A 16,601-nucleotide genomic window follows, 5' to 3' on the forward strand; every position below is an offset into this window, starting at 1 on the left:
GGAAATGAAAAAGAGGATTATTTTATATTAATAAAATGGATAATCAATCCGCAGTAAAACTTTATGTGCCAAATAACACAGCACAAATAAATTAAATAAAAACTGCTGGAAATGTAAAAAAATTTAATAAAGTTACAGTCATCATGGAAGATTTTAATATACCTCTGTAAGTCTGTGATATATCACCTAAGTTAAAGATAAATAAGGATTTGGGTAACTTGGATGATGTAACAGAACAAATCAGAAGAAAGTAGGAGAAAGAGACTTTAAACATAAAGGCAGAAATGACTAGAGAAACAAAACTAAAAAACAAGAGCAATTGTCAACAAAACCAACTGGTTTTTTGAAAAATAATAAAGTAGATAAAACTGGCAGAACTGATCAAGGAATAAAGAAGCCACAAATATGTAATATTAGGAATTGAAAAGGGACATAATCAAAGATAGAGGAGAGATGATGGAAATAAGAAAATGTTTAGGGTTCACGCCACTGCTCTCCAGTCTGGGTAACAGAGTGAGACCCTTTTTCAAGAAAAAGAAGGAAAATGTTTAGAAACAACTGTAAACCAAGAAATCTGAAAGCTCAGATGAAATGGAAATTTTTATAGATAAAAAGTACTAATATGAAAAAAATCTGAAAAAACCAATAATCATTAAAAAATTATAATTCCCCCATATCCTCTCTCAAAAGCCCCAGGCCTTAACTATTTTACAGGTAAGCTTTACCAAAACTTCAAGAAGCAATTAATCCCTGCAATAAACTGTTCAGAAGAGACAAAAATAAAGATCCATCTCCCAACTCATTTTTGTTAATGAGGCAAGTAGAAACTTTGGTATCAAAGAGTAAAATGATGGTTACCAGGGGATTGACGGAATGGGGAGATAATGGTCAAAGTATAGAAAGCACCAATTAGACAGAAGAATTAAGGGTTGTTTTTTCCTTTGAGATGTATTGCACGTTACAGTGAATATAGCAAATAATAATGTACCATACATTTCAAAATCACTAAAAGTAAATTTCAAATGTTCTTGCAACAAAAAAAGATAAGTATTTGAGGTGATTGAGGTGATGGTTATGTTAGTTTGATTTACTAATTCCACATTGTATTCGTAAATCATAACATTACTTCCTACCCCATGAATATATGCAGCTATAATTTATCAATTTATAATTTAAAATAAAAATTTTAAAAAGAACAGAAATCAGAAACTATTAGGGCATCTCACTTTTGATCATAGATCTAAAAATTCTGAGTATAAATCAGATTGAATTTGACTGTGTATTAAAACAAAGATGAGACCATCCTGGCTAATACAGTCAAACCCCGTCTCTACTGAAAATACAAAAAAAAAAAAAATTAGCAGGGTGTGGTGGCGGGCGCCTATAGTCTCAGCAACTTGGGAAGCTGAGGCAGGAGAATGGCGTGACCCCGGGAGACAGAGCTTGCAGTGAGCCGAGATTGCAGCCACTGCACCCCAGCCTGGATGACAGAGCAAGATTCCATCTCAAAAAAAAAAAAAAAAAAAAACAAAGATGACCAAGTAGGTTTGATTCCAGGAATGTGAAGATGTGTCAAAATTAGAAAAGCTCATAATGTTATTTGTTAGACAAACCATTTGAAATTGCTATTTTTGTAGGTCAAAACTGTTAAAATATTGGCAATTTCATGGCTCAACCTAATATCCTATAAACAGATTAGCAAAGAAAAAGACATTATCCTGCTAATACACCCCAAAACATCATGTGATTAAATTCAACACCCACTCATGATTTTTAAAAATATCTCATAAAACTACACGTAGAACTTTCCTAACTTGATAAAAATATTTCTACCAAATGCCTACAGCAAACATTATACTTAATTGCAAAACTTCCTAAAACTTTTCAGTAAAGTCAAGAACAAGATCAGTAGTTCTACTATCACCAATAGAACGCAGCATTGTGCTGAAGAGACAAACCATTACATTTATACCAGAAAAAGAAAAAAAAAAAAAAGGAACTATAAAAATTAGAGAGGAATATAGAAAATTGTGACTTTTGTTTCAAAAATACAAAACAACCAACTAATAAACTCAAAATCAATAAGAAAATTCACAAAGCTTCTGGAGTTTCTATAACCAAATAAAACTTGCAATCAAGAGGGAAAGTCTCATTTATAATAGAAACAAAAACTATAAGACACCTAGAAATAAGCCCTCCAAAATGTGCATAATCTTAAATGAGAGAAGATAAAATTTTATTTTGATATTGATGTAACTAAAATAAATGCCGGGAGATTTCATGCTCATGGATGCACAGAGGGTATGAACAGGCAGCCAATTCACAGAGGAAGTAAGAACTGTTGATAAACATATAAAAAGATGCTCAACTTCAATGACGATCAAGGATTTACATATTAAAATGAGATACCACTTACACTCATCAAATTGGAAAACATCATAATACCCTAAAATACCCAGTATCAGCAAGGATATAAAGCAATGAAAGCTGTCAGATGTTGCTGGTGAGAGAGCAGATTGGTATTCCTTTTCAAAGAGCAATCTAGTAATATCTAACCAAATTGAAGATGTGCCATCCCTGCAACCAGTTTTTCCATGCTAGATGTGTGCGCCAGAGAAACTCAAGCACACGTGTGCAAGCGGACATGAAGGAATATTCTGAAATTATGCTTACGTTGTTTGTAATTGTGTATAGAAAGCTTTCTGCTTAGCATATTCATTTTGAAACCAGCCATCTTGCTGACCTGCTTTATTGGATGTAATGGATGTGCATAGATTCTCTTGGATTTCTCAGGGAGACATTTCCATCACCTGCGCATAATGATGAATTGGACCATCAAGCAATATCCTGTTAGGAAATAAATGTATACAAAGGCCCAATTCCCAATAGCAGTCAAAAATATAAAAATACCCAGGAATAAGAACAGAATGTTAGTGAGAGACATAAAAGACAACCTGATTAAATGGAGCTAGACACCATGTATATGGATCGGAAGACTCAATATCACATAGATACATTTTTCTCAAGTCCATCCATACGTTTAACGTAGCTCAGTCAGAATTACACAAGTTTTGTTTTGGAGGTTTTTGTTTTACTTTTTATAATTCAGGAAAAGTCTTCTTGAGTTTAGAAGAGTACATCTGGGAGAATTTTTTTTAAGTTAAAAGAAGACAAATGAGGACTTTTCCTACTAATTATTTAAATATATTGTAAATCTACAGTAACTGAAACTGTGGATCATTCATAGGAGTAGAAAAATAGGCAAATGCAATAGAATAGAAAGCTGACAAAACCAAATGTATATAATTATATGTTAATTATATATGTGATAAAGATGGATTTAAAATTGGTAGTGTGTGGAATATTTACAAACAGAGTTTGGTTAAATGACTAATCTATCAGGGAGTTAAGGTAGAATTGTATATCATATCCCAAAATAAATTTCAGGTAGATTTAAGGACATGAATTCTAGAGGAAAATACTGGTTTATTTATCATACATTTACTGAGTGAACCTTAAGTACCAGATCACATATTTTGGACACTGATGTGTAAATAATTATATTGCAGATTGGGTTAATTTTTATTATAGAAATTCCTGCTGCCATTTAAATGCCGTTATGGAAAAAATATTTAATAACTTTAAAAATATATACATTATATTAAGTGAAAGAGCAGGTTGCCCTATAGTATCTATAATTTGATCTTATTGTTAAAAAAAATTATAAAAACATAAATTTATACAAGGAAATAAATGCATAGAATAAAGTCTAGAAAGATACTTACCAATATGTTGTAAGTCCTGAAAGTTATTTGCACATTTCTGTTTTATAAGTTTTTCAGCAATTAATATTTTATTGTAATGATACAAGTAACATTTTTGTTCTTGATGAATTAGGATGAATTATGCTTGGAAATTAAGGAAAATATCCTGTTCCCATCTTACTTTTTATTAATTAACCATCGTTTCTGAATAACATCATATATCCAGTGAGTGTTTAAATTTCAATTATCTCATAGATGTCATAACATTTTTTAAATTTATAGTTTATTTGAATCAGGATTCAATAAGGTCCACACATTAGAGTCATTGTCTCATGTGTTTTTTAATCTACAGGTTTCTCCTTCCATCTTTTTTCTTTTCCCCCTTGTAACTTATTTGTTGAGGAAATCAGATCATTTGTTCAGTGGAACTTTCCACTCTGGATTTTGCTGAATGCCCTCACAACGTATCATTTTGTATGTTCCTCTGTCCTCGGTATTTATTGCCCGTAAGTTGGAAATTAGATCCAGTGGCTTGATCTGATCAGGTCTGATTTTTTTGGCAAGGTAACTCCATGGGTGATGGTATATCTTTTATTAAAGAAACACATGTTGTCTGATTGTCTTCCTTACTGCAATTGATGATTATTATTTCTTATTGCAATTGATGATTCTTATTCCATTGATGATAAATGCCTCGGTCCATTGATTTCCATATGTTTTGGTAGTTAAAAATATTTTTGTAACAATTTAGGCTAAACTCTTTGAACTTGTTTTATCTTGATGTCTGTTGGAACCCTGGAATTCACTCAGTCTATCAGTGATATACAGCAATTACACAAGGATCTGGTAACAGATTTCAGGCTCCCAGGAGCCTAAACAAATCTCTATAATATACAACACTGTTAGCTTGAAGGATGGCTTCTTTTAGAAAGCTTTGCTTCATAAATAGTACACTGGAAATATTGTTCCAATTTGCTGGCAGCTGGCATCACATTGTGTGCCATGCACAAATATTCATCACCCACTCATAGATCCCATCTTTGATATTTACAAAAGCACCAGGGGGTCTTTCACTCAATCACAACTTCTGTTGTTATTTGTACAATTATCTGGAAAGGAGCAGCAACCTCGAAACCTGGGGAGCCAGTTCATTATTCTGATGATTGTTGTCTTTGCTGGTACTAAGAAGTTCAGGGGACAGATGGGAGCAAGGGAAGCCAGATGCCTGTACGATTCCACCCTGGGCAAGCCCAGCAGGCTCTAGCTGGAGCCCTCATTTTAGCAGGGAAGGGGCAGAGGCTGAGCTTGGGGAAGAAAAAGTCACCATGACACGCTGGTCATTTTAACTCCATCCCATCTGATTCCCAGGGATGACATCCAGCAGAGTGGTCAAGACAGCCTACTGCCACAGTGGGGTGGGATCATGTGAGAGGATGGCTGTCTCGTGTACTGGAAGGACAGGATTGCGGGTTTAGCAATGTAGAGATGAATGCTTTCAGCCTGTCTATCTGAGGAAACAGGTGGTTTGAGAAGCAGGCAACCCAAACCTGGCCTCCCCAGGCTGCTAAAGAATAAGCTGTTGCTATATGGGGGTTGAGGGAACAAGAGCAGATCTCCACTGGAAAGGTTGGAATAGCAACCAGTTGCCAAAGACCAGATTCACAGTAAAGATGGGCTGAGCGTAGAACTGACATCAAGGGAAAACGAGATAACTTGCTCAGTTGATAGCTTCCCTCTGCCATCTTCCTTGCATCTGATAACTCAATGTGCCTCTGATAGTTGATACCAGTGCTAAACTCCAGGAGTGTGGGTTGTGGGGTAAGAAGGTGTTGTTCAACATAAGGCCATGCTGACGACATTGGGTTGGGGGTCTCTCCCGTGTCCAGGTTTATGACGGCAACAACAACTCCGCCCGTTTGCTGGGAGTATTCAGCCGTTCTGAGATGATGGGGGTGACTTTGAACAGCACATCCAGCAGTCTGTGGCTTGATTTCATCACTGATGCTGAAAACACCAGCAAGGGCTTTGAACTGCAGTTTTCCAGTAAGTCTTTCTTGCATCCGTGTGGTCAAGGAAGTCAGGCTTTCCCATTTTATTCATTTACTTGAGCTTCTGCTTGCCCACAAGATACAAAGAATGTGCTCTTAAGACTGTTTTAAAATCCAATGTGTATCCATCAGTGGATGCATGGGTAAACAAAATGTGATATGTTCATACAATGGAATAGCATTTGGCCATAAGAAGGAGTGAAGTGGCAGGGCACAGTGGCTTATGCCTGTAATCCCAGCACTGGGAGGCCAAGGCAGGTGGATCACGAGGTCAGGAGTTCGAGACCAGCCTGGCCAAGATGGTGAAACCCCCTCTGTACTAAAACTACAAAAATCAGCTGGGCGTGGTGGCGGGCACCTGTAATCCCAGCTACTCGGGAGGCTGAGGCAGGAGAATCACTTGAACCCAGAAGGCAGAGGTTGCAGTGAGCTGAGATTGCACCACCGCACTCTAGCCTGGGTGACAGAGCAAGACTCTGTCTTTAAAAAAAAATAAATGAGTAAAGTACTGATAGGTGCATCAATGTGGATGACCCTTGAAAAGATTGCACTAAGTGAAAGAATCCAATCTCAAAGGCCACATATTGTTTGAGTCCCTTTGTAGGAACTGTCCAGAACAGGCAAATCCATAGAGCCAGAAAGTAAAGGGCAGTTGCCTAAGGCTGAGGGAGTTAGGGGAAAATGTCTATGGAACTTCTTTTTGAGGTGATAAAAATGTTGTAGAGCTGATTATGGCAATAGCTGTACAACTCTGTGAATCTACTAAAAGACATTGGATTGTACACATTAGATGGGAGAATGTATGGTATGTGAATTGTATCTCAATAAAGAAAGCTATTGGGGAAAATAATCCACAGAGTATAGTCAGGCTTCCCCTCGCCTGGGCTCCAGGCTGCCTGGCAGAGGATCCTTGCCTATTACAGCAGGAGGTTCAGTGGAAGAGGATTAGAGACACGTTTGAATTCCATTTCTATCATGTGAAAATTGTGTAAGTTTGGAACAGTTTGTTTAACCTTCCCAAATCAATGCTCTCAGTTGTAAAATGCAGATAATTATACCCACCTGTAAGACTCCTGTGAATAACAAATGAGAGAGAACACATGTATAGCGCCATAGAGTGGGAGCTCTGCATAAATCTGTTTCCTTTTCCAGCCCGTTTCAACAGCATATGTTTAAGCAGGTCATAACTAAGCTTTTAAACATACATTTAAGGTGACTTCTCCATATTACCCCATGTTATCAGAATGTCTCAATGAGCAAAATGAAAAGAACGCTTCTGCTAGCAAAAATGCTATGGGGTCAAACAAAAGAAATAGAAAATGCAGACCTTAGGCCTGAAAACTATTAAAAGCAGAAATCATTTACATTTAGCAACAGAGAAATGGATGTTCCTTAATACACCCTCAACTGAGCATAGAAATGAGGAAATCCTGACTGGTGAATCCATCAGAACCCACGGGCTGTGGCTGAGACAGCTTCGTTGAGGACGTGGGCTTTGAGGGAAGAGAGGAAGCATGGTTTCTGCCACAATAGGTCTTACTCACTCTACCTCTTCTCTCCTCACCAGGTTTCGAACTCATCAAATGTGAGGACCCAGGAACCCCGCAGTTTGGCTACAAGGTTCATGATGAAGGTCATTTTGCAGGGAGCTCCGTGTCCTTCAGCTGTGACCCTGGATACAGCCTGCGGGGTAGTGAGGAGCTGCTGTGTCTGAGTGGAGAGCGCCGGACCTGGGACCGGCCTCTGCCCACCTGTGTTGGTAGGAGGGCTCTTCCTCTGTAGGGAACCCTTGGGTCTCCCATAATACCAAGGTCTAGCCCTGGTCTCATTCCAGTTAGACCCCATGCTCCAGGACCTGGGGGCCATCTACTTGGACTGAATCCTCTTGTTAACAGACATCATGGCTCGCCTGCACCCCTTCTCCACTTCCTCACTCTCACACCTCATTACACCCATGCAGCAGTGCAGTCAGGTGGGTAGCTTGCCTTTGTCGTACATTTAGCAAGTGGGACCACAGCCAAGTCATGCCCTCAAAATTGTAACGCGGGTGATAGCGACGAGGTGGGAGAGTCCATTAGAAAGGGAGAGATGGGGCTTTTGCCTGAGTTCCAGGGCTTATTGTAACACCAAGACTCAGATGAGTCTCCCACCCGCTCTGGGTCTCAGTTTCCCTGCAGGTAAAATGGGACTCATTCTCCCTTTTCTGGAGGAATGTCAAAAGAAAGAGTAAGATAAAGAACAACCATTGTTCTCACTGATAAAGAATGCAATAATGAACTTGCATCTTTAAACCTGTGGTTCTTCCCGAATGTCATCAGAGGCTCTCTAGAATCTTTACACATGTGTCACAGGACAAGAGACAGTCATCTGAGGCAGAAGTGCAAAATAGGCAAAAATGGTCATTCTGTTTGGCCTTTTCATCTCTTACCACCCATCTCCCTGCTAATGTGAATTCCCCCATACTGCTTTGTCCTGCCTCCTACCTTTCCAAAATCAGGCCTTTCTCTCTCTCCACCCCTTTTCTCATGTGCCACAACCTCAATGTGTCTGTGCCAGCACTGGCTAATCTTGTAAGAACAAAACCTCCACTGGAAAAATACTTACATGCCTACCAAGCCCCACATGTGAGAATTGCTGCACATGTATGTCTGGGTATTTGTGGAGGCAGAGAAATAAATGAAGAATAAAACCTGTTCACTGCCCTTGTGGGGGCCCATACTCTAGCATGAAGAACAGACACATAAACAGGTAAGTATAATATAAGAGAAGCACTGTAGAAAGAGTTAAGTGCAAGATGTTGGGAGGATATGAGAATGTTTTGCCTGGGAGGTGATATTTCAATTGAGACTTGGAAGAATGGGTTAGAATTCACCAATAAGAGGGAGAGGAGGCGAGATGGACATTCTAGACTGAGCACGTGCAGGGGTGAAAGTGTGAACTGGCATGGTGGAAAGTGTTAATGGCCACAGATGCTTCTTTTCCCCTAGATGACTATATTTTCATAGGATCTTTAACACTCTTATACAACGGAGGGTCTAAGTGGACCCTCAGCAAGTGGACAGACCAAAACAGTAGCCTTTATGGAGCCTCTAGGGTCTTCTTCTCCCTTTGCCTTTGACCTGGTCATCAAGCATATCTTCCCTTTCGCCCTCCATCTCTCTTTTTATATTTCCCCTCATTCATGTGCCAGGCCCTATGCTAGGCACTAGGAATGCAGAGAAGAGCAGATCTCAGGCCAGGAAGGGTGATGCTTACATAAACACACAACAGTATAATGCCACAGACAAGCAAGCCAGAGCACGCAAAATGAAAAGGAGGGATGATGACTCGCATTACAAGATAATTATTTGCTTTGCAGAAAGGATTCACTGTAAGATTACTTTGAATATCAAATATGCCAGTTGGACTGGACTTACTGGATTCACTCAAGCAGTATAAGAGCATTTAAACTTAGAATTACACTAGAACCTTGGAGGTCTTCCCCATTGAGACTGCCTCTAGCCTGCTAGAGGAGTGAGGCTGTGTATTTGAGATTATGTGCATATTTTTGTATATGTCATGTTGTGGTCGACTTCATCATGGTCTACCACAAATGACTGCTGTAGCTTAAAACATCCAAATGTTTTATCCTTCAGTGACTGGACTCTGCAGCCCAAACAAAGCAGCCAAGGCTCTAGGTTGGAAAGAAGTTGAGAAGACCAGAAAGAGTAGAGTTATATGTTCTCAGTGTTGTTGAATCTGCTACATGCTGGCCCACTCAGCCCCCTCCTGCCCACCTGCCATACCCCAGGTAGGGTATCTAGTTGTCCATGATGACATGCTCCCAGTGCTGCTGCCTCCAAACCCTCACTTCCCAGGAAGCAGGAGGTCCTTCTCTGTCTGGAATATGGAAGAAAGCTTGAACCAAGGACATGGATAATGCCCTCCCACCTTTCTAGCTACTTCCTCTATTTGTGGACCAGTCAAGCCTCCTCCTCACAATTGTAGTCCATCCTCTCACCAGCACCCTATTCCCTGCCATGGCCCCATTCAGCCTGGCATCTTTCAATCAGGTTCACACCTCCCACCCCAACAGCATCTTGGAGAGTGGGCTCACAGTGAAGCTTGAGCAGAGGGTCTGGTAGAGGGCCTCTCCTGCAACCCTTCGTTAGTGGTCCTGTGTGAAACCAAAGGGTCCATGAAATGTTGGATGAGTCCTTTATAGCATCAGGTAGGGGTCAGTCTTCCATCTGTGACCCTGATCCCTTCTTCTATTTCTAGCATCTTGCCTAATCAACTATTCCTTTTCCTAAATAGCTCTGCGATGAATATCCTCCTCTTCATTTGTACTCATTCTCCCTTGATTCAGACGCTTATAGTAATTTGCATGGAAAGCAATAATCTACTTCCATTCATTTGATTGTCCAACCATCCATTCATTCAATAAACATTAAGCATCTATAATGTGCCAAACAGTATACTAGGTACTTGACGTGCAGATATAAGACAAGCTCCCTGCTGCCAAGGAGCTCATAGTCTTGTGGAGGAAATAGACATGATTTTAATAACATGCTACACATGCTACAATAGAAATCTATTCACATTGTAATGGAGACACAAAGGAGGGCAGTGTCAGTTCTACCTGGGGAGGGGAGGTATGCCACAAAAGGTGTCATAGCGAGGATGTTTATTCAGGTCCTCCATCCAAATAGAGCTTGTGGACTTCATCAGGCTGGACCAAAGAGTTCAGAGAGGCCAAAGGGAGCCACTCTGGTGGGCTCAGTAGGCTTTACTGAAAAGCTTAGACTTCATTTGGGGAGTGAATGCAAGCAGTCACTTGTTTGCATTTGATAAAGATCTGTTGATAGCACTGCCTAGAGTGTGGGCAGCAGTGCCAGCCTAGAGATGGTGAGGGCCTGAGTCAAGATTCCAGCAATGTAGGGGGAGTAGAGTCAAACATGAATAATATCACACAGGTTTAACAACTGGGTCTCAGAGGGAGATTAGATGTCGGGGAGAAAGGAGGAGAAGGCCAGGAAGAACCCCCAGCTTCTGTCTTCAGTGATTGCTCTGATGGGGAATGTAGACCTCTTCACTTGCCTCCCTGCCTCCAGTTTCACCCCTGCTGTACCCCCTCATACTGCCACCACAGTGACTTCTAACATGCAAAGGTCACTGATGTGTCACGCAGTCTATTAACTCACGCATATAAACACTGCAGTTCTTTCCTGGAACAGGAAATATATGACAGCCTGGTATCCAAGGTCCTTCAACCTGTGATGCTTCCTCACCTTTCCAGTCCCATCTCCCCCCTCTCCCTATCTCATACCCTGGCCTCCAGCCTGCCATGCTCTTCCTCACTTCCAGGAACTTTGCAGTTACTCTTCTCTGTCTCTCTGCAGTGCCCTCCTTCCCATCCTACCCTTGCTACCCACCCGACCCGGTCAACTCTTTCTTCTCCTTCAAGGTTCATTTGAGACCAGCACCCTCCCTGGCTCTTGCTGTCCTTTGCTCAGGGAGATTGGTCACTTCTGCTACCACTTGCTATTAGGACACATAGCACACAGTGTGGCTGTCTTCTCTACTAGATGGTAAACTCTTCCAGAAGAGGGCAGTATCTTGCTGATCTCTGCTGTCCTGGCAGCTAGCAGAGGTCCTGTTGCTATCAAGAAGCAGGTTGAAGTACTTGCATGTTCCTCCCTAGGAGGCTTTGAGGAGGTTGGTCACAGAATAGGCAATCAGCCCTCCATTCAGGGACTGTTTTTGTTTACCAGTGTACAATTCAGTTGTTTGTAATTATATTAGTCTGTTCTCACACCGCTATAAAGATACTACCTGAGACGAGGTAATTTGTAAAGGAAAGAGGTTTAACTGACTCACAGTTCCTCAGGGCTGGGGAAGCCTCAGGAAACATACAATCATGGTGGAAGGGGAAGCAGGCACCTTTTTTACAAGGCGGCAGGAGAGAGAAAAGTGAGAGAAGGAGGAACTTGTCAAACACTTATAAAACCATCATATCTCGTGAGAGCTCACTCACTATCATGAGAACAGTATGGGGAAAACTGCCCCCATGATCCAGTCACCTCCCACCAGGTTCCTCCCTCAACTCCTAGGGATTACAATTCAAGACGAAATTTGGGTAGGGACACAAAGCCTAACCATGTGAGTAGTATATGCACAGGGTTGTACAGCCATCACCACAATCTAATTTTTGAACATTTTGTCCCCCACAAAAGAAAACCCATGCCTATTAACAGCCACTCCCAGTTGTCCCCTCCCCCAGGCCCTGGCAACCACTAACGTGCCTTCTGTCTCCAAGATTTGCCTATTCTAGGTATTTCATATAAGTGGAATCGCACAATGTGTCTGAATTCCTTCACTTAACTAATGTTTTCAGAGTCCATCTATATTGTAGCATATATCAAGCCTGGATTCCTTGTTGTTGTTGTTGTTGTTGTTGTTATTGTTGTTGTTGTTGTTGTTGTTTTGAGATGGAGTTTCGCATTTGTTGCCCAGGCTGGAGTGCAATGGTGCGATCTCGGCTCACCACAACCTCTGCCTCCTGGGTTCAAGCGATTCTCCTACCTAAGCCTCCTGAGTAGCTGGGATTACAGGCACGTGCCACCATCCTGGCTAAGTTTTTATGTTTTTAGTAGAGATGGGGTTTCTCCATGTTGGTCAGGCTGGTCTGAAACTCCCAACTGCAAGTAATCCACCTACCTCGGCCTCCCAGAATGCTGGGATTACAAGTGTGAGCCACCATGTCTGGCTGCCTTGATTCCTTTTTGTGATTAAATACTATTCCATTGCATGGTTATGCCACATTTTGTTTATTCATTCATCAGTTGATAGACATTTGGGTTGTTTACACTTTTTGATAACTATGACTAACGTTGCTATGAACATTCATGTTCAAGTTTTTATGTGAACATGTTTTCATTTATCTTGGGTATATGCCTAAGAGCAGAATTGCTAGGTCATATGGTGACTATGTTTAACATTTTGAGGAACCACCAACTTGTTTTTGAAAGCAGCTGCACCATTTTACATTTCCATCAGTAACGATGAGAGTTCCAGTTTCTCCACATCCCCACCTACGCTTGTATAGTCTTTCTGAGCATAGACATCCCAGTGGATGTGAAGTGATATCTCATTGTGGGTTTGATTTGTATTTCCCTAATGACTAACAATGTCAAACATGCTTTCATGTATGTATTGGCTATTTATATATCCTCTTTGGAGAAATGTTTATTCAAATCCTTTGCCTTTTTAAAATTGGGTTATTCATCTTTTTGTTGTTGATTTGTAGGGGTTCTTTATAGGTTCTGGATATAAGTCTCATCCAGGGACTTTTTAATATGCTGTGCTCAGTCACTTGGAATGAATGAGAGGGACTCAGGAGCAAACAGGCAAAAGGAGCCGCTGAGTGACTGCTGGCAGCTCAGGGCACCCCGTGAAGCTCACTCTTTTGGGATTTCTTTCAGCCGAGTGTGGAGGGACAGTAAAAGGAGAGGTGTCGGGGCAGGTGCTGTCACCTGGGTATCCAGCTCCCTATGAACACAATCTCAACTGCATCTGGACCATCGAAGCAGAGGCCGGCTGCACCATTGGGTAAGTATCAGGGCTGGCAAAGTAACCATCGTGAGTTGCTCAGGGGAGGCATCATCGGCATCATCACCAGGCCATCCAGCTAGTGCCTGACCCACCTGCCTCACCTGGAGAACCTTGTGATCAATGGTGGTTGCCATGCTGGATGCCTGAAAAAATCTGGAAAGGTCAGTCCCAGCCTCCCAGGGCTTCGTGCCAAGTCCATACACCTCACTGGCCCAGATAGCACAGTTACAGCAGCGTAGCCAAGGGCATGGATTGCAGGCATGCAGACCCCCATTTGAATCCAACCCTTCCATGTACTATTTGCAGGACTTTGGAAAAGTTGCTTATCCTCTCTGCATCTCATTGTCCTCTTCTGTAGAGTATGGATCTCAGGATAAAGCACTTGAATGAGATATTGCATGTAATATGCTCATCATAGTGAATGTTTAATAACAGCTGCTGTGGTTATTTCTGACAGTTAGCAAGCGCTAACTCAGCTTTAGCTGTATGGACCCTGGCAGATTGCTTCCCTTTTTCAGGCTGTTTCCTCATCTTTAAAATGAGGACAGAAATGCTTGTATTTTTGAGTTGTGGAGGAAGTAAATAGCAAAAGACCAGCAGCGGTATGTACTTCTTCAAAAGATAACTTCCTTCGAAATAGGTATGTCATCAAAATGTAACTTCCTTCCAGGAATTCCCTATTGGAATTTCAAGGAGTCAGAGGAGAAAGAACCATCACCGTTTACTGAGCACAGAGCCTGCACTATTAACTCCCCACAATAGCCCTATTGATAATGATAATAATAAGCCCTAATAACAAACAGACATTATTGTACTTCCCATTTTGTAGATGAGAAAACTCAGATTCCAAGAGGATGCATAGCACTACTAAGTTTGCACAGGGAATCACAACTCTGAGATCTGAACCCAGGTCTTTCTGAATCTTCACACTATTGCACTGCTGGCAAAACGGGGCCTTGAGCCGTGGCTCAGGTGAGTTAGGAGGAAAAGAGCAGGTTGGGGTAGCAGTATGAGCAGAGGGATGAAAGGAGGATAGAATACTGGAATTGGAGAGGAAACAGTCCGGCTGCAGTAGGGGAAACACATGGATAAGGAATGGGAGATAGATAGCATTAACGTATGGCCTGGTTATGGAGCATCTTTTTTTTTTTTTTTTTTTTTTAATTTATTTATTATTATTAAACTTCAAGTTGTAGGGTACATGTGCACAACGTGCAGGTTTGCTACATATGTATACTTGTGCCATGTTGGTATGCTGCACCCATCAACTCGTCATTTACATCAGGTATAACTCCCAATGCAATCCCTCCCCCCTTCCCCCTCCCCATGATAGGCCCCGGTGTGTGATGTTCCCCTTCCCAAGTCCAAGTGATCTCATTGTTCAGTTCCCGCCTATGAGTGAGAACATGCGGTGTTTGGTTTTCTGTTCTTGTGATAGTTTGCTGAGAATGATGGTTTCCAGCTGCATCCATGTCCCTACAAAGGACACAAACTCATCCTTTTTTATGGCTGCATAGTATTCCATGGTGTATATGTGCCATATTTTCTTAATCCAATCTGTCACTGATGGACATTTGGGTTGATTCCAAGTCTTTGCTATTGTGAATAGTGCTGCAATAAACATACGTGTGCATGTGTCTTTATAGCAGCATAATTTATAATCCTTTGGGTATATACCTAGTAATGGGATGGCTGGGTCATATGGTACATCTAGTTCTAGATCCTTGAGGAATCGCCATACTGTTTTCCATAATGGTTGAACTAGTTTACAATCCCACCAACAGTGTAAAAGTGTTCCTATTTCTCCACATCCTCTCCAGCACCTGTTGTTTCCTGACTTTTGAATGATCGCCATTCTAACTGGTGTGAGATGGTATCTCATTGTGGTTTTGATTTGCATTTCTCTGATGGCCAGTGATGATGAGCATTTTTTCATGTGTCTGTTGGCTGTATGAATGTCTTCTTTTGAGAAATGTCTGTTCATATCCTTTGCCCACTTTTTGATGGGGTTGTTTGTTTTTTTCTTGTAAATTTGTTTGAGTTCTTTGTAGGTTCTGGATATTAGCCCTTTGTCAGATGAGTAGATTGCAAAAATTTTCTCCCATTCTGTAGGTTGCCTGTTCACTCTGATGGTAGTTTCTTTTGCTGTGCAGAAGCTCTTTAGTTTAATGAGATCCCATTTGTCAATTTTGGCTTTTGCTGCCGTTGCTTTTGGTGTTTTAGACATGAAGTCTTTGCCCATGCCTATGTCCTGAATGGTACTACCTAGGTTTTCCTCTAGGATTTTTATGGTATTAGGTCTAACATTTAAGTCTCTAATCCATCTTGAATTAATTTTCGTATAAGGAGTAAGGAAAGGATCCAGTTTCAGCTTTCTACTTATGGCTAGCCAATTTTCCCAGCACCATTTATTAAATAGGGAATCCTTTCCCCATTTCTTGTTTCTCTCAGGTTTGTCAAAGATCAGATGGCTGTAGATGTGTGGTATTATTTCTGAGGACTCTGTTCTGTTCCATTGGTCTATATCTCTGTTTTGGTACCAGTACCATGCTGTTTTGGTTACTGTAGCCTTGTAGTAGAGTTTGAAGTCAGGTAGCGTGATGCCTCCAGCTTTGTTCTTTTGACTTAGGATTGTCTTGGAGATGCGGGCTCTTTTTTGGTTCCATATGAACTTTAAAGCAGTTTTTTCCAATTCTGTGAAGAAGCTCATTGGTAGCTTGATGGGGATGGCATTGAATCTATAAATTACCTTGGGCAGTATGGCCATTTTCACAATATTGATTCTTCCTATCCATGAGCATGGTATGTTCTTCCATTTGTTTGTGTCCTCTTTTATTTCATTGAGCAGTGGTTTGTAGTTCTCCTTGAAGAGGTCCTTTACATCCCTTGTAAGTTGGATTCCTAGGTATTTTATTCTCTTTGAAGCAATTGTGAATGGAAGTTCATTCCTGATTTGGCTCTCTGTTTGACGGTCACTGGTGTATAAGAATGCTTGTGATTTTTGCACATTAATTTTGTATCCTGAGACTTTGCTGAAGTTGCTTATCAGCTTAAGGAGATTTTGGGCTGAGACAATGGGGTTTTCTAAATATACAATCATGTCGTCTGCAAACAGGGACAATTTGACTTCTTCTTTTCCTAACTGAATCCCCTTGATTTCTTTCTCTTGCCTGATTGCCCTAGCCAGAACTTCCAA

General features: G+C 41.1%; 1 protein-coding gene across 7 annotated transcripts in view; it reads left to right on the forward strand.

Moving 5' to 3' along the window:
• CSMD2 (CUB and Sushi multiple domains 2) overlaps positions 1 to 16,601 on the forward strand; it is a 654,890-nt gene that overhangs the window by 461,356 nt on the left and 176,933 nt on the right. For all 7 annotated transcript variants that reach the window (XM_037996751.2, XM_007979489.3, XM_073007520.1 and 4 more), the window contains 3 exons: positions 5,651 to 5,807; positions 7,380 to 7,571; positions 13,276 to 13,402. In XM_037996751.2, coding sequence (XP_037852679.2) covers positions 5,651 to 5,807; positions 7,380 to 7,571; positions 13,276 to 13,402 — 476 coding nt within the window. The remainder of the gene's footprint in view (positions 1 to 5,650; positions 5,808 to 7,379; positions 7,572 to 13,275; positions 13,403 to 16,601) is intronic.

Source organism: Chlorocebus sabaeus, chromosome 20, assembly GCF_047675955.1.
Source record: "Chlorocebus sabaeus isolate Y175 chromosome 20, mChlSab1.0.hap1, whole genome shotgun sequence".
Taxonomy (NCBI): domain Eukaryota; kingdom Metazoa; phylum Chordata; class Mammalia; order Primates; family Cercopithecidae; genus Chlorocebus; species Chlorocebus sabaeus.